The sequence below is a fragment of the Astatotilapia calliptera genome, chromosome 7 (assembly GCF_964374335.1).
Source record: "Astatotilapia calliptera chromosome 7, fAstCal68.1, whole genome shotgun sequence".
Taxonomy (NCBI): Eukaryota; Metazoa; Chordata; class Actinopteri; order Cichliformes; family Cichlidae; genus Astatotilapia; species Astatotilapia calliptera.
Genome location: NC_137428.1, coordinates 37,206,063 through 37,224,070, shown reverse-complemented (window position 1 = coordinate 37,224,070; position 18,008 = coordinate 37,206,063). Strand labels below are relative to the sequence as shown.

Below are 18,008 nucleotides of genomic sequence, written 5' to 3'. Positions count from 1 at the left end.
TTCAAAACCTTTACAAATACTAAAAGGAAATCAGAGAAACTGACTTGTTGTAATAATCATCCTGGGAACAAGAAGACTTGCTGTATTTCAAGAGTCTCCTAAGATTTCTCATCTAAAGACACTAGTTTTCTAAGGTTTGCAAAAAGCTTTTAGAGACATCTGTTGGATTTTTTTTCTGCAGCAATCACGTGATCACACATCTTCACCACACATCTGCACACAAATTCATTAGGTTCAGCATCAGGTGAGATGCATGCACGAAAGAAATGCATGTCCATGGCCCATCATGACATCACTCATTGTTTCCTGGACTGAAACATCAACATTAGTGTTGTGGCTGCCACCGTGTTGCTTTGTTGCAGTCATAAGTGACAATTTTTGAGTGGAGTGCCAAGCTAGCAAGCTCACATAGCTTCTTCGACCACCTGTAACAAGTGTTACAGGTGGTCAAAGAAGCATCTACAGCTGTGTTTTTATGCCGCATAAGTCTAATTAAAATGCTTCAAGGGGAACCAAAACCACAAATATGACAGAGAGATCCAATTAGAAGGCTCAGATTGATGGAAGAAGCCCCAATGACAGCTATCTGCTACATCTACCACAGTCTCAGCCTTAAATCCAAAAATGAGGTCTAGCTGTAAAATGTAGTGTGATCTAGCAGATGGGTTACTGTAACTCAAGGTGGCCTGGTCTGATGTAGCATGTTTTGTTTTACCTCACATGAATGGTTGGCTACATGTGCGCTACTTACCTAGGGAACACCTGGTTGCACTATGTGAATGTTACTTTGACATGCACCACCTACGTAAACATTGTTGCAGACCATGTACACAGTTTTATGGAAACGGCATTTCCTGATGGCTGCGGCCTCTCTCAGTAGGGTAATGTGTCCTGCCATAAATCAAACATGGTTCAGGAATGATTTCCACCTTCAGGTCCTAGTGGAATCCACTATTTGTGTTTTGGCAGCAAAAGATGCACCAATACTATGTTAGGCAGGTGGTCACATGTTATGCCTTATAATTTAGACTTTCTTCTTTAGCTAGGCTGTAAACATAACTACAAAACTAAAGTTGGACTTTTCTACATGAGTGTATGTGTTTGACATGTTTTGGAAGCCACACTTAAGTGGCCATTAAAAGAAATGGCCTAACTTTTTCAGCCTCAGTCAAGAAACATTGTTGAATCTTCATTATTAAAACAAATTTCACAAGATGCATTCGTTCTAGTCACTGTAATAGCCTAATTGTCCTAAGGGGACAGTTCCTGTAGTTAAAACATGGTCAAAGTTGCCCTAAAATCGCCCACTAATATCTGAAGTGGGAAAACTGCTTATTTCCTGTACCAGTCAGGGAGCTTGTCGTTCCTTCCGTTGGCCAAAGGTGTCACCAAATCAATCTGGAGTGAAATCTTTATTATAACTCAGGAAGCAGAGAAAGGTGTTCCTCTTACTGTAACCAAGCAGTTACAGGAGCATTACGTTTTACACAGTCCTGTTGTGTCTGAATTTAAACATTTTTAATATTGCATAACTTCACATGCGGACCCACTGATTCTCTTCTTCCTGCTGCACTATTATTCATATTTTTTGCATCAGTATTAGATTAACAGAGTTTACAAAGAATAAACATTTACCAAGAAAATAAATTAAAGCTTTTTATTCTAAATAACCTTTTCTAGAAATCCATAAAATCCACTTTGTTTTACTAAGAATGCAAAAGACTCACTAAAAGCTTATTATGAATCAGTCTTTTAGTTGGTGGCACAGAGAGGAGCATTGATTACAGTTGGGAAAACTTGTTGCAATAGACATTTGAGGAGAATGTTATGTAAAAAAGACATAAAGGTTATAAACACACGTGATCATATAATTCTCAGTCCCACTTGTGATGTGTTTTCTGAGGGTCACAGAACAGGTTGAGGTTGGCAAAGCAGGCTCTCGCTTGTTGCTCGACACCTAAAAAAGACGTTTTAACGCAGGGCCCTTTCTGCAAACAAGATCATAGTATTAGCTTTTAATAGAGGACCCTATGGTGTAATTTCCTCAGTGCTTTACAAAAGAACACAAAGTAAAGCTGGAAAGAGAATCCAGTATGTCTGCCAACTTTTAAAAAAGTGGATTAAGAAAACTGTGGTGTGTTTACTGTCCACTTCATCTCCAACTTGACCTATCAACACCCTTTTTTAACATATGAATGGGTGACTCTTTTTTTTCTCTTATTTTATATAAAGTGACTTTTAGTTTGTCTGAGAGTAGAGGGCTGGCAAAAGGCAAACAGCAAGGGCAACAAATAAGCCTTTATGTTGTTCCTGCACCTGTGTGTGTGTGTGTGTGTTTTCCTGGCATTTTCTCTGTGAGAGCAACCCGCACATGCAGGGTGTAATTTGCAGAAATAGGCCAGTCATTTTATACCTGCAGGCTGTGGGCTGCACAAAGAGAGAGAGAGAGAGAGAGAGAGAGAGAGAGAGAGAGAGAGAATTACAAAGTATTTCCAGAGTAGAGAGTTTTGGTACTCTTGTAGTTTTAAGTGGTGACCCATAGGGGGGTTACCGTACAGGTCAAACACTGCACTTGTTTCATTGCAAACTCTAATGAAAAGACACGCAGAACATCAAGATTCATGCATTCATGGAGGGACATGAGCATAGACTGAGATGCACTAAAAGTGATTATACAATGAGTTGTAAAAAAACAAAGAATAAATCTATATTATTATTAAATAATACACAACATATTTAAAAGATTTATATTTTTTAAAAGTTGTATTTGACTGGATTCAAGCACAAAAGAGTTAGCAAACTCCGGAGGGGGCAAGAAGGAATAACCTTTTCCTTCCTCAATTAGCCCAATTAATCCAAATCAAACTAGCCAATCACCGCGCCAATCAATCAGCGAAACAAACCCGATTTTTCTTGGAGATTTATTTATTTTCCTGTGGATTTTCCGCTCTCTCCTGAAGCAGCGGCGGCAGCAGCAGCTCGGCGCTCGGCTCAGTGGTGTTAAACGAGACTGTAAGCTAGGTGGCCGCACGATCACATTTATCGCGCCGAAGCTGTGCCAGACGCACATGGGATCCGTCCTGCTTACCGGGGGATCTTCAGCACCGGCAGCCGAGCGGAGGGCACCGTCAGCCCGGTCAGGAGGAGCGCTCAGCCTGCCTGGACTCTTCCGCTGACGCAAAACAAACGCACAGACACACACACACAAACACACACACGCAGAACAAACACTACACATTTCGGAGGTGATATTCTTCCTTCCTGAGACACAAAGTGTTATTTATTTATATCGTATGCGAGCCTGACAGTCAGCCGCGGCGGACAAACTGCGTGTTAGCGCGGGGAGGTCGGACTTGTTTGGCAGGGGAAACACTGAAACACACGCGAAAAGACTCCCGTTCTGTCGCCCCCCTTCTTTTATTTCCTGTCAGTTTTTTTCTTCTTCTTGCGATTTATTTCCTGCTGCCAAAACCAGGAACCCGGGACTGAACCCTTACTCCGAGGATGAAAGAAAACTAGATTTGCTTCGAGGCTTTGAGGTTGTTTTACTGGATTTATTTCGCTGTGGAGGAAAAGCGATCCGGGAGCGGAGCGGTGCGCAAAAAAGCCGAGGTCTTCCTCCTCTCTTCTCTCCGTCCTTTCTATCTCTCCATCTATCAATCTGTCTACCCATCCTCTTCTATCTATCTGTCTCTCCATTTGTTTCCATGTTTTAGGTCCGTGCGATTTTGCTAAAATGCATCATCAACAGCGGATGGCAGCTTTGGGAACAGACAAGGAACTGAGTGACTTACTGGATTTCAGCGCGGTAAGGAAATCCACCTTCTTCTCTTATCGCTAATATGAATAAAATGACAGGTATCATGTGAGAGCAAGCCGCAGAGGAGAATAAAGGCGTTCTGTAGGCTTTACATCCACCACTGTTTACATTTTTAATGTATGAGTTGCACGGCACATAGCCCAGCCTGCATATTTTAGCCTTCACTCAGTCTTTTAACTATTTGCACAAAAAGTTGTGTGTTTATGTAGAGTAACTTGCAGAAAGTCAGTGCATATTGTTGGTTTTGTGTTGTTTAATTTTTTTGCTTGTGTGTGCAGAGAATTGTGATGCTGCATTAGTAATTTTGTTGTCTTATAGATGCGAAACAGCGATTTGAAAATGTTCCCAACATCCATGGTAGTATATCTCATTTTAAGTCATTTTTTCCTTCATGTGTAGCCTGATTATTGTTGTTGTTGTTGTTGTTATTATTTTTTATCTTTCTACCCATGATAGGATTTAGTAAATGTTTTTCCTTTTTTCTATGTGACTTTCTAGGCTGCTCCATGCACTCTGCACCGTTTCGTACAGAATATTTCATGCAAATAAAAAAAAAAAGAAAAAAGAAAAAGGCTCGATGTTGAATCATGAACCTGCATGACAGACAGCTAGACAGCCAGCCGAGGAGAGGGAAATGTGTCATACTTTGTCCCCGCAGTGTAAATATTCCTGCAGCATTGCTGTTAAATGTCCAAACCCGCGATTGGGTTTGAAAGTGTGCGTGTGTTTTTAAAGAGAACAGCCTGAGTGGTGAACTTGACGGACAGGAAATAGAGTCCCCGCTCTCGCCCATGTTTTCTCTGCGCCTCTCCTCCTCTGGGAGCAACTTTGGTCTGAAGAGGAGGAGGAAGAGGGGGAAAAAAATCAGAAACACCCCTAAATGATGAGAGGGGAAAAAACTGACTTACATTAATCCGGTTATGAAACGTTGAGAAGCAGCATGAACATAATGGTATCATAATATCATAATAGTATTAGGGACATGGGTACAGTGATGCTGCATGACATGCAAATAGAATTTACCTGCAATGTTGTGAGTTATTATATTAATTTTAATGCTGTAAAAGCATAATATCACAGCCATGGCCTGTGCATGCAAGTGACTTAACAGGAGTGTGCTACAAATAATTTTTGATGAGAAATATATCATAAAATATACATTTTTACAGGAATGAAATGCCAAAGAGAAGATAGTGTGCCTCATGACTGACTGAATGCACAGCTGAGGCCTGCTAGAAAATCTGTTGTTAGAGCCATGCAACCTACACATTAGTGTCTTGTAATGCACTACCCTTTTTTATTATTTGAGTGCAACATGTTGATAAGAACTTGTGCATCAACTCATACAAGTTAACCCCTGTTGCATTTTTTTTAGATTTAATAACTTCATACACACATCAGAATATGTCTATAGAAAAATTGTAATTATAGAACACACACTCTCTTAGCTAAGTAGGTCTCTATTTACCATGTTTACAGCAGAACTATCGTTAAAGTCCATGTAGAAGAATAAGAAGTGCCCAAAGTCGACGGAAATCACGACTAATTTCCAGTTTAGTGGCACACACAACATATTCAATTACTTTGGGAATAGTGGCATATATTTAAAAAGAAGCAAAATAAAAGGCTCAAATTATTTTACAAATTTTAATCCTGTACAATGGTTAACTGAATATTTTAAATATGATATATTTGATTAAATAAAGTAAAATAAAATAGACTCAGTAAATTGATTTATAATTCCAATGGCAAGGAGATGCTGCTGTGATACAAATATTCTTCATAGTGCTATTATATCTAGTAAGCCGGGTTATATTATAAATGGTATAAAAGGTTGTTTAGATATTATATCATAGGTGCAAAATGCCGAAAAGTTCAATCAGAAGTTAAATTATGCACAAAAGTAGAAAAATAATTATTGTCCTTAAGAGATAATGCATTAATATTAAAGGCATTTTCCCTGGTTTAAAAACTGAACAGGTTTTTAAGATATGTCAATCAGCCCGTCTTAATTTGAAAAAAAAAATTCAAACAAAGGAGGGCAGCAGCAGCTAAAATGTGTCTCCGCTCATTATAAACGCAGACTGAACATTAATTTATTCAATCATCTGTCCTTACACGCCCACAAGCTGACACCAGCAGCTCAAAGCAGTTAGACTGGGATATCGATAGACCCGCTAATAGTCCGAGTTAGATCGTTTATCTCCCCAACGCTTGTTTTCCCTCTTTATTTGTCGCAGCTGTGAGAGAGATTGAATACACAAGCAAGCAACCTCCTTGTTCGGCAGACGCACTTCCAGGCCCAGCAAGCAGCATTAAGAACAGTGATGGATCAAGTGTTCGCTGCTTTGGGTCAGAGTTTAATTTATCAGAATTCTGGTTGATCTGAAATAAAACCAAAAGCCTCTCGAACGCCTTGACTTAGTACAGTCTTGTACCGTCTGTAAGTGTGAAGCTCGGAGTGTGTTTGCGGTCAACCATGCCAACACACGGGCCTGATGTTCATCCAGAGGGGTTATCTGTGAGGGTCAGATGTCTCACTTTGATAGCGTGAAGTGTTCTGTTGTAAAGCTTTACAGTAGCTCATCTCGAAGCACGGCAGGAATCAGTATTCAGCTTCAGTCTGTCTTAACGTGGGCTTGATTTTCCTGTAGATGTGTAGAGCAGATGGTGACTAGTTCTGATGATTATCTCATATGTTTAAGTCAGATATGAAGTAGATATGAAGTGTTTCATTCCAAAATAAGCCATCCAACATTTGGCAAAAGTGACACTTTAGAATGAAAACATATTTTTCACCAAGGTGAGCAGGCGATATAAGTGGTCCTGTTTATTTTTCACAGATGCTGAAAGAGGAATTTGATTTCTCTCCGCTTCACAAAAATAATCCCACAGTGTTTTGGAACACCAAGTCTTCATTTCAGTGTTTAGCTCTGAGCTGGGATTCTCTGATTAGGATTGAGTGCAGACCTAAATGTGTCCATAGCATCAAGTGGAAAACAGAGAAGGGCCAAAACCTTGCATCAAGAGGTGCTGACCAAAGTCAGGAATCTGATTTCTTGACTAAAACTCCAAAATAAAAACTTGTACATTGAATTTTACTTTTAATATCAGTGCCTTTGATTCCCTTTTTAAATTAGGATATGACATCATTCTGTAGATGATTTTATTTTGAATTATTTAATTATTTTACAGCAGCCAATAAAATTCAATCAGCACGATACCTAAGAACATTACATTTTCTTGTACCTCTCCTGAGGTTGACTGCAAATAATTTATTTTTTCTTATATAAAAGTGCATAAAGACAGGATTACTTTGAGTTCAATTTTCTTCTAAAATTTACACTTGCATTGGTTCTCTAAATTTCTATATATTTAAAAATGTTACTCTCTAAAGGACTTGAACGTTAGGGACTTGATCTGGACTTGGAGTGGGAACTTTGATTTAAGATACTGACTTCTGGACTCCCCTCTTCCCATGACTTGGAACTTTCATGTTTTGATGAAGGACTGGATTTGGGATTTGAGTTTTCACTTGTTGGACTTACGTCATCTTCTCATGATTAGGAACTTGCCTGTCTCAACATTGGACTGTTGACATGTTTGTTATGATGTGAAATATCTTCTCTGCAGGACTTGACCCTTACTCATCTTAACTCTGGGATCTTTTGACCTTGCATTGGGACTTGGCTTTTAACTTTTTGGAACATGACCTTTGACCCCTGGAACTTGCACATTTTGATGAAGGACTCGACCGTTTCACAAAATAATTCATAACATATTGCTCTTGATTTGGGATATGATTTTTCATTTGTTCGAGTGCACTTGCCCTGGACTTGCTTATCTTCTCATGGACAGGACTTAGACCTTGCTTGTCTTTACTTGGGACATGACTATGATTGCATCGATTTGGGTCTTTTGACTTACTGGAGCTTTACACTTGACCTTTGTTGGATTTAAACATGACCCTGGATTTACCTGCCAGTCTTGATGTAGGACTTGACTTGGACATGTTAGTCTTGATATGGGTGTTGTTGCCCATATGTGCACATGCGTGACCTGGGACTTGTTTGTCTTCACTTGGGACTTGACTATAAATTTCTTGGCATTGTTTTGGATCTTGACATTTAACTTCCTTGACCTCTCCTGGGATATGACCCTGGACATACCAGTTAGTTACAAAATTGTTTTGCAAAACTGCATCTTTTTTTTCCTTAAAAAACAAAACAAACGGCATAAAATTCTTGGAAAGATGCATACATTGGTTTAATTTTCCTTACAGAGTTCCTGAAGTTCTTGTATAGCAATGAGAACTTCTGTGACAACTTTGACTTCTTGAAAAACAAATGGGGCATTTCTCAAAGTCAAGTGTTTGGCACTTGAACAGATGTATCTTATTAGTATTAAATCAACCAATACCCAGCCCTAGTCACTTTGGACACTTTCCTTGGTAACATCCACACAAAGATTCCTTCCAAAACAAGACATCATGCATTTAAAAAACAGACAGTATACCCTATGGAGAAAAAAAAAAAAGGGGGGGGGGGAGTACATGTTACCATTAAATTTATGACATTTCCTAATAAGACCATAATGAGATGAGGGGCTGACAGCTCTCAGCCAAATGTTGGATTGGCGTTTTGGAATGAAGCTTTTCACATGTAGCTGCATTGACGTTTCTGTAGAGATGTGTCTTGCTGTGTGCAGTGTCAGTGCTCTCGGAGGTAATGTGCACTCTGTTTGTCTTGTAGATGTTTTCCCCTCCTGTTAGCAGTGGAAAGAACGGGCCAACCTCCCTGGGGAGCGGACATTTCTCCGGCTCAAGTACGTCAGCTTTCTCTTTTTTTGTTTTTCCTCCCTCACTTCATCATCTTCTTTTTCTTCTTTTTCTCCTTCTTCTTCTGCTCTTTTCCTCAGCCTCCTCCTCTCCTTCCTCTTACACCTGCTCACTGCTGCTTTGTTTGCTGTTTGAATTTTCTAATGTGGGTAACAGTGTTCAATACGTGGATATGCAGTTTTTGGTTTTTATGCTGTGTTGCATTGTGGGTTACTTTATATTTCAAGCGGACTTGAAAGCCAAATGAGATTTGGCTTGACGATTTAAGAACACAGCTTACTCATACTGTTTATATTTTTACATTACTCGTATTGTGTACAAACAATAACATTGCTTGGTTTGATTATATGACTTTGAATATCCTTAAATCTGTCTCATAATACTTTCCTACATTGTTTGTAGAAAAATGGTCTCCGTATTATGTATTTTATTTAAACAACAAAAAACAAATCACCCAGTTTCTTGAATCCGGGGACATTGTTGTTTTTAACATTATTCAAAAAAGAGGAAGTAGATAATTCTCGAGTTAACTCACAATATTGAATTTTATTTTTATTGCCGCTTTATTTCACATTATATAAGTATATGAATGCCAATCTTGGATAAACGGTGATGTAATTTTTCTGACTTTTTTGGGAGGGGGGTCCCATCTGTGTTTCAGCTGCTCAGGTTCATTCCTGAAGGACACTTCCTGTTTTTCTGGTTTGCCGCAGTCGTTCTTTCCTTCCTGTGTTGTGGAGATCAGTTTGCTTTGTTTTGCTACGCGCTGGTAGTGTTTGTGTCAAACAGGCACGGTTTGGCTTCGTCAGCGGTGGAATGTGGTGGCTCCAACTTGAAAATGTGGATATTGATAATGCTGATTCATAATGTTGTGTCTGGCTTTTACCCTCAGTTCAGTCTGATAAAGTGTTTTAATTCATTCAATCAACCATTTATTCAGTTTTGTTAAGGAGTCTGTGTTTCATTCATTCAGCAGGTCAGTGATTAAATATGGCACACAGTCACTGAGTGCATCAGCGAGGTTGTAAACTGGTCAGAGAGTGAGTCGGTGAGTCTTTAGGTATGTCATGTTATTGATTCATTCATCCAGCCAGGCAGTTATATTCTTAGTAGGAAGTACTTCAGAGGGTTGGGTGTTATTTAAAAGTTTTTCACTCAGCCAGCGTCAGTTCATTAATGGGCGACTGCCAATATATCCTCAGTGATGTGTCTGCTGTGCATCATCCCTAACCCCCTGCATATATACGCTCAGAGAAGTAAATACAAACCACCCATTACTTTTTTGTTTCAAACTGATCGATAGATACCTTTTAGCCACTACATGAAAAAGCATGAGGTGATAACACATGTTTATTAAATGATCAGTTGCACAACCTGCAACTTGTATGGTGCTAGTAACACCATGCTGACCTAGGGAATGTGGACTTCCACGCTGGCACACTTCCACACATTTACCTGTACTGAACATCAGCCATAAAATGCCAGGTCACCACAGCTACATTTTCTAGTGTGTAAACCTCTCCACTATTCCCCGACACAAAAAAAAAAAAAAAATGAAAGAAGCATCACCTTGTAGCACTGCTCAGCTATTGCACTTATCACAGAGTTTAATTTTCAAGGAGTTAAACCAGAAAACTGGCGAAATTAAATTGTGCAAAAAAATGTGTTAACTGAACCGTTAAGTTAGCAGTTGATTTATGTTAAAGTAGTGCTAAAGTTTTGATTAAGTAGTAATACTATTCTGTCATCCTAAATGGTAAATGGTAAATGGCCTGTATTTATATAGCGCTTTACTAGTCCCTAAGGACCCCAAAGCGCTTTACATATCCAGTCATCCACCCATTCACACACACATTCACACACTGGTGATGGCAAGCTACATTGTAGCCACAGCCACCCTGGGGCGCACTGACAGAGGCGAGGCTGCCTGACACTGGCGCCACCGGGCCCTCTGACCACCACCAGTAGGCAACGGGTGAAGTGTCTTGCCCAAGGACACAACGACCGAGACTGTCCAAGCCGGGGCTCGAACCGGCAACCTTCCGATTACAAGGCGACCTCCCAACTCTTGAGCCACGATCGCCCCAAAGTTAAATTCAGCCTCTTAGATTTATGGTGATCCGCTGATGACAGGCAGTCAGGAATATCAACCTCCACGCAGAGACTCATTTATTTGGAACAATAATCAGTCTCAGTCCTTCCACAAAGGTTTATTAGATGCTTCAAAGCAGCGTATGCCATGCATCTTAGAGCTCAGCATTACTAAAAGAAGACAACAGTAAAACTGCTGGACCAACATGGCCTACTTTAATTTAGTATATTCGTTTAAATGTTCCCATGCTAATAACTCTGGACTTGATCGACTGTCAACTTGACTTTAGTGAGGTGCAGAATTAAAAGAGAAAATTGAAAAAGCAAAATATTGTGTATTCTGTCCCAGTTTGCCAGTTTTACCACTGTTACATATGACTTCTCACATTGTGTTAGCTGTAGGTTGTGTCTTTTGGGGGGCATGGCCACAGTTAGCCAGCTTAGCGTTTTAAGTTAGAGATTACAGTGTAAGTATAGTCCAGTCATTTATTGAATTTGTCACTTGGTTCTTATTATATCTGTTTTGCTCTTTGTTTTTTTGTATTCAGGATTGCTTGTTTGTTTGTTTTTTCATATGTATGGGAAGAATGGAGCTGGAGATTATTGGATTGGATCCTTTCTGAGCTGAGCATGAAGTCAAAGTTCTTGATTTACTGGCAATCTACATTGGTACCCCACCCATTGTATGAAAAGTGAGCTTTTTTCAATGTGTGTCTGGGATGACCCTTAGAGATACGGACATCTGAGCAGGATGCCTCCTGGGCTCCTAGGTGAGATGTTTCAGGTACGTCCAACCATGAGGAGACCCTGGGCCTGATCTGTCGCAGGAATACCTCGGTGTACCACCAGAAGAGGAGGAGGTGATCAGGTCCAAAGGAGGTCTAGCTATCTTTGCGTGGACTGTTGCCCTCTTGTGCAGCTCCTTCTGCTAATGAAAAGTAGATAGATAGATAGATAGATAGATAGATAGATAGATAGATAGATAGATAGATGGACGGGTGGTCTTAATGTATCCAAGATATATTCAGAAAGGGCTGAAATCCACTTATTGAAATTGCCTCCTGGGGATATCTAAGACCCATTCTGGCCAGATCTAAGACTGAAAGCAGATTAGGGCAATAAACTTGTACTGTAGCTGTTTTCCATGAAAATGATTCATCCATTCATTTCTGCTCCTTTGTGGTTAGCCATTACCCTGTTAAATGAGCAAAGCTATTATTTTTGTTACCAGACATCTTCTTCAGCATTACTCTTCTTCTCTTTTTTTGTTTAGCAGTTTTGAAACAGCTTCAGCCTTTGGAATGGTTGAGACTTTTGATCACATAGGCTGACATGCACATATGTAAAAACATATTTGCTCCATGATTTTATCAGTTATCTTCATGAAAAATAATGTTACTGAGGTGCTGTAATTAATTGTAATAGTATCCTTGGAAGTGCCTGCTATGCTTCTGTTCTGGTTCAGCCAATGAAGTGAAAGGATGAAAAAAGAAGGCAGATGCTGTCCTGTGCATCTTATACTGTATGTTGATAACATTTGCAATGGGTACGTAAAACAAATTTGCATTACTCAGTGAGGTGCATTCATGTTAATAAGCACACGCTCTCCACCTTTTGCCACCTCTGTGGTTGGATGCATCGTTCTTTGCTTTGAGATCACATTGTATGTTTGGGTGCATTTTCCTCATGTGTTTCACAGGATTGCATTGCGGTATGTCTGGTGTATGTTCGGCAGCATCTGCAGTGTTTATTAATCAGCCTTCAGCCACCATACCAGTAGGATACTTTCTGTTTAAAGTGTTTTCTGGAAGGTCTTCACAGAAAACAGCCGGGTCCTTTCTGTTGCTCCCGCTCCTGTTATTTGCCTCTAAACGGCGTTCGGAAGCCATTTTGTTAGTTGGCTGGAATACAGAGAGATGGCGAGGCATCTTCTTTGTTTACTGCTTCGTTGTGTGGTTGTTGTTGTTTGTGCTCCGCGGTTTCGGTGATGTTGTTTGCTCCTGTGCCGTGCATACAAATGCGAGGGAGGACGACAAATGTTACGATTTTTGGCAAAAGAAAAAAAAAGTGAATTTGTAGCGTTTTTTAGGCCTTAGGTTTGCTGCCTCAAAGTGTATCTTCATGTTAGGATTGTTGTTGTTTTTTTTCTTTTTCTTTTGATACAGGAACACACCGTGGAGTCACACGCGCATACGCTTACCCTACTATACAAATCACACTGTGTTTCCCATACACACACATCTAAATATCCTCGTGTACACACACGTGCGCGCGCGCTCTGCTCACCCCTGCTGTGGCTTTTTGCAGGCCTCGGCATTTTGATGAGCCTGGTGCTGTTTGTGAATGCAGCTAATTAGAACTCTATAGACCTACACAACCATGAGAGGAGCGGTTTCCAAAGGCTGGGTTGAGGCCATAGGCTGGGACGTGCTGACATGGAATGGGGTCCATTCACTGTAGACTGACAGGAGTTACTCTGCTTTGAATGATGCACTTTCATACATTTGAAATTTTGTGTTCATGCTCAGTCCTGTAAAGTATTTACTTCTGTTTGTAAATGCATACCTTAAGCTGTTTATACTCTTCCAGTTAAAGTCACATAAATGATGATTTCAAACTTTGATCGTACAAATTCTTGATGTTTCATAAAAAGAGAACTTTGTGTTTCTTCACACAGCCAGTAAGTAGGCCTACCTAAAGTTAGACTTTAGGAAATTAAGATTTCTATTAGCTAATTTTCAATCAGTTTCTTTACTTCTCTGCCATAAAAAATTGATGGGACATTGTTGTCACCCTGCTGAGTCAAAGGTCAGGGGACGTGGACACCTAAGTTTGTGAATGCATCAATGTCAAATTGGTGCCATAGGTGCATCTACTAAGAATCTCAGATGAGTTCAAATCTCAGTAATCTCCACCTCGCAGTCAGGGGTCAGGTCACGTTTTCTGAAAATCGGGAAAAACATGACTTAAAAGGCCAGTAGTATGACTCAGAGCTTTGGTAGCCATACTAATGAATGATCCTGATAAGTTTAGAAATGTCAATCAAGAAAACATTTGTGCATATATAAATGAATGGATACAACATCATCTTATCACCTTATTATATCCTGCTCTATGGGTACCCTCATAGACCAAATGATGCAATAGTCTCGCATAACTTAGCTCACAATAGTTTAAACATTTTCAATATGCTGAGCATAATAACCCAATAACATTTATCACCTTTTGACAAAGCATTACAAGTTAATGCAAACCTTTCTGCTGCTCATAAATTTCTCTGTAGACCCTTGGTACTCTAAAAAACGTGCTGCATAGGTTCCAGTGTAAAGAACATGTAATAAAAGCACTGGTTTTCCATAATATTGTAAGGACACAGGTATTTGCACGAAAAGTAGGTAAATGGTAAAATGGCTTGTATTTGTATAGCGCTTTACTAGTCCCTAAGGACCCCAAAGCGCTTTACACATCCAGTCATCCACCCATTCACACACACATTCACACACTGGTGATGGCAGCTACATTGTAGCCACAGCCACCCTGGGGCGCACTGACAGAGGCGAGGCTGCCGGACACTGGCGCCACCGAGCCCACTGACAACCAACCAGTAGGCAACGGGTGAAGTGTCTTGCCCAAGGACCCAACGACTGAGACTGTCCGAGCCGGGGCTCGAACCGGCAACCTTCCGATTACAAGGCGACCTCCCAACTCTTGAGCCACGATCGCCCTAGGTGACGGATTTTGTTCTTTTCAAAGGTTACGTTGAATTGAGATGATATTTTGTTGAGCTAAGTGTACCCAGTATTGGTTGTTTTTTCACTTGAGCTGATTTAATGTTAGCTTGGCTGTTATCTTAGGACGGTGGCACATGAGATTGACCTGTATATTAGCAGATTAGCAGATGCCAAGTGTCGGCATCCTTGTTTAAAAAAAAAAAGACTCTACAGTAATATAGAGAAAATCCCAACAGTCAGACAACCGTCTCTGAGCAAGCAGTTGGGCAACAGTGGAAAGGAATAACTCCCCTTTAACAGGAAGAAACCTCTGACAGGACAAGACTCAGCAAGGTGAATGTTGCTACATTCAACCTGCTGTTAGTTAGCAAGCTGATTTACACTCACTTACTTAGAAAAGACATATGAAAAGGATCTCTTCCAAGCCTTTTTAGGGCATCGTTTAATTGTACCCTGATGTGAAATTTTACTTTAGTTTGAGAATTAAATGGACCACTGATCACCGAGCAGTACCTGCTTTCAGTACAGTTTTTGATCTTTGGTTCTGTGGGCACTGCTCCACAGTAATTCACATTTCCACTAACACATGTCTTTGTGTTTAAATTCCTATATATCCTAACTAAAGAAAGTAGCCCGTCCTGTAGAAAATAGGTGGTGAAGGAAAGTTTGGATGTAAGAAGAGCCTGGAGGTGTTGAATATAAAAATAACGTCTCAGTGAGACGAGGCAGAGGGCTAAAAATATTTTGTAGGATTTGGTTTATCTGATGCTTTTGAGGATAAGGAGTGACATTTTCCCAACCATGTCTTTATGTAAAGATTGAACTCTGAAATGACAGCCTTCACACAAAGCTGTGAATGTACCTCTCCGTGTAAGCCCTTGTATTTCTGCCCATAAATTCACCTTAAAACACAAAAGCATCTAAACATGAACACCACACAGTCTCGGCTGACATGCTCAGCCCACGGTCATCACCAACCAGGAAGTGGATTAGGCGTTTTAATTATTGAGAGATTTCGCCGTTGTTGTTGTTGTTTATTTTGGGATCATCCCTGGAAAGATAATGCACACTTCAAACTCGGTGTGTGTGTGTGTGTGTGTTTCTAATCTCCTCCTGGATGAAGCCGTTCAGTGAGCGGCTTCACTCTGCCTGTCAAAACCACCGCCGCTGCCACCACTCGTCTATTTCAGGTCTTGGCTGGTTTTGGTGTTTTCCTCTTTTTTTTTTTCTTTAAAAAAAAAAAGCCGTTGTAACCTCTCAGATCCGCTGTTTGTCTCCCTGTCAGTGGTGTTGGAAGGCGACCGAGATGTGTGTGTGTGTGTGAGCGAGCGAGAGCGTGTAAATGTGTGTGTCCTCAGCAAAACGAAGGTTGAGCATTGGAAAAAAAATGAGTGCAAGAGATTTGAGGCATTGATTTTTGAATTGTCTGTCTGAACAAGCAAATATGTGTGGGCAGGTGTTTATGTGTGTAGTTGGGACCATGGAGGGTGGGGGTGGGAGGAAAGAGAGGTTTGGCAGTGTGAGGGCAAACCATCAACCCTGCTGTCATGTGTCTTAAAGTTGGCACTGAGAGATGAAGGAAGTGTTTCCTGGAAGCAGAAAGAAACAAAGGTGACAGAGGAAGGAAAGAAGGAAGTAAGGAAGAAACAAAAGAAGGAAAGAACAGAATAACAGGAATTTTAAATAATTGGACACAGAAATAAAATCAAATTAAGATGAAATAAGAAATGAAAAGTTACGCAAGTAATAAAAACTCAAAGAAATTGTGTAGTAAGGAAAGTAAACAAGGGATGGAGCGGAGCTAATGGAGAAGTAGGAGAGGAAGGGGTAACAATGAAACGGAGAGAATGAGGGAGAAATTTTAGAGGGACGTAACATGAAAGAAAGAACCGAAAAAGTTGAAAAGTTGAAAGGAAGCAAGAAACAAGGGAAATGGAATATAAAGGGTTAATGGAGAACTGATTAAAAAAAGTAAGAATTTAATGGTGAGTGAATGATGGACAAAAAGAACAAAATTAGATGGTAAATGTCAAAAGAAACACAGGAAATACGAAAAGGGACAAGAAGGCATAACTATAGCAAGAAGGAAAAGAGTGAGGAATAAGAGAGGAACGATACTACTAAAGGCGTTTAAGAAAAGACTAACACGAGGAAGGAGGGAACTGATGAATCAGTGAAAGGAAACAATGGGAAAAGGAAAAGGGAAGGGATATGAAGAAATTAAAGATAGTAAAGGTTAGCAAAGAACTGAAACAAGGAAGTATAAGACAGACAGACAGAAAGAAGACACATTTTGAAGTTTGGTGCTGGAGTGACTCAAACCAAGACTGGGATTGGTGTCCTGTCCTTTATCATTTCATCATCATCGTCAGTATTTTAATTATTAATGGGCTAATTTCACTTGCTGTGTGCTTTTATTTAAGGAATACTCACAGGTTGTGTTGCTTGACTTCATCAGAAAACCAGCAAACTGTCGTTTTTCTTTTCTTTTAATGGGTTTATTGTAAACCTTTTCTGACCTCTTCAGAGAGGCAGGACTCATCGGCCTGGTCACCAGGAGGGTGGAGAAGAACTGTGTTGCTTTCTGTGGTGCCAGCAGAATACATGACATCACTAATGTTATGGGTTAAGAGGTTACTGTTATTTCCTGGATTTCCTGGAGTGGACCAGGCCACTCAAAGCCAACATCAGAACCTCCACATGAGTTTATACATGTTTTGGTATATATTCCTAAAACACTGTAAAGTACTGTACTGTAGTTTTTAAACAATGTTTACTCTAAACCATGTAGTTGCACATGCTCATGGTTCTAAAGAAGATTCAAATGAAACAGTCTGAGGCTGAAAGCAAATCTTCCTTAAATATGAGCCAAAAACAGCCACCGCAGTGTGGCTTACTGTTGGGTTTGTATGACATTTTGGACAGCTCCTGAGCTAGATGGCACCGAGACATAAGATATTCCAATGTAAATATACAAACAATACTTTTGAGAAGAACAAATCCATAGCTGGTTGATGTTTCTCTTTTCATTAGATTTGTTGGGGGGAGAAAAACATCAGCGTTCCTCCTTTAAAAACATCATCTCTTTGAATGATCGCCAAATCAGTAAGCTTTATCCCGTTTTATTTTTGTCCCACCTTCCACCCCAGTGTCTTCTTTCTTTTCCTGTCAAAACCAAAGACAAACAGAAGAAGAAAAAAAACGCAGCAGCTCTGTTGCCTTTGCCAGTGAGCTTCACGCATTAGCAGAGAAATTTGGGCAAGGACAGATACAGCCCCGATGGCATGCCTGATTTTTGTTCTCCTAATTGGCATAGCTTATTAAGTCACAGTTCACAGCGGAGAAAAAAGGGGGTTGCTTTAATAATATCCCCTCTCCCGTTTGATTTGATGCACTTGTACCGAGACAGATAACGCGCTTCAGCGCGGCGAGTGACGCCCCCACCACCACCCTCTTGTCTTTATTCAGTCAAATCTGCCTCCGTTACGCCCGTCACTCAAAAACACCCCGGCTGGTCGCTTTCAAAATA

At 40.3% G+C, this 18,008-nt stretch overlaps 1 protein-coding gene across 7 annotated transcripts in view; it reads left to right on the top strand.

Annotated features, from left to right (window-relative positions):
• The first annotated feature begins 3,100 nt into the window (after window positions 1-3,100).
• Window positions 3,101-18,008, top strand: part of tcf4 (transcription factor 4) — a 253,511-nt gene continuing 238,603 nt past the window's right edge. For 4 of the 7 annotated variants that reach the window (XM_080304500.1, XM_080304499.1, XM_080304501.1 and 1 more), the window contains exons 1-4: window positions 3,101-3,612; window positions 3,717-3,808; window positions 4,139-4,177; window positions 8,572-8,644. In XM_080304500.1, coding sequence (XP_080160626.1) covers window positions 3,737-3,808; window positions 4,139-4,177; window positions 8,572-8,644 — 184 coding nt within the window. In that variant the 5' untranslated portion in view covers window positions 3,101-3,612; window positions 3,717-3,736. Of the gene's footprint in view, window positions 3,809-4,138; window positions 4,178-8,571; window positions 8,645-18,008 lie in introns of all 7 variants that reach the window. The other 3 variants (XM_026174488.2, XM_026174485.2, XM_080304502.1) reach the window with 2 other exon arrangements.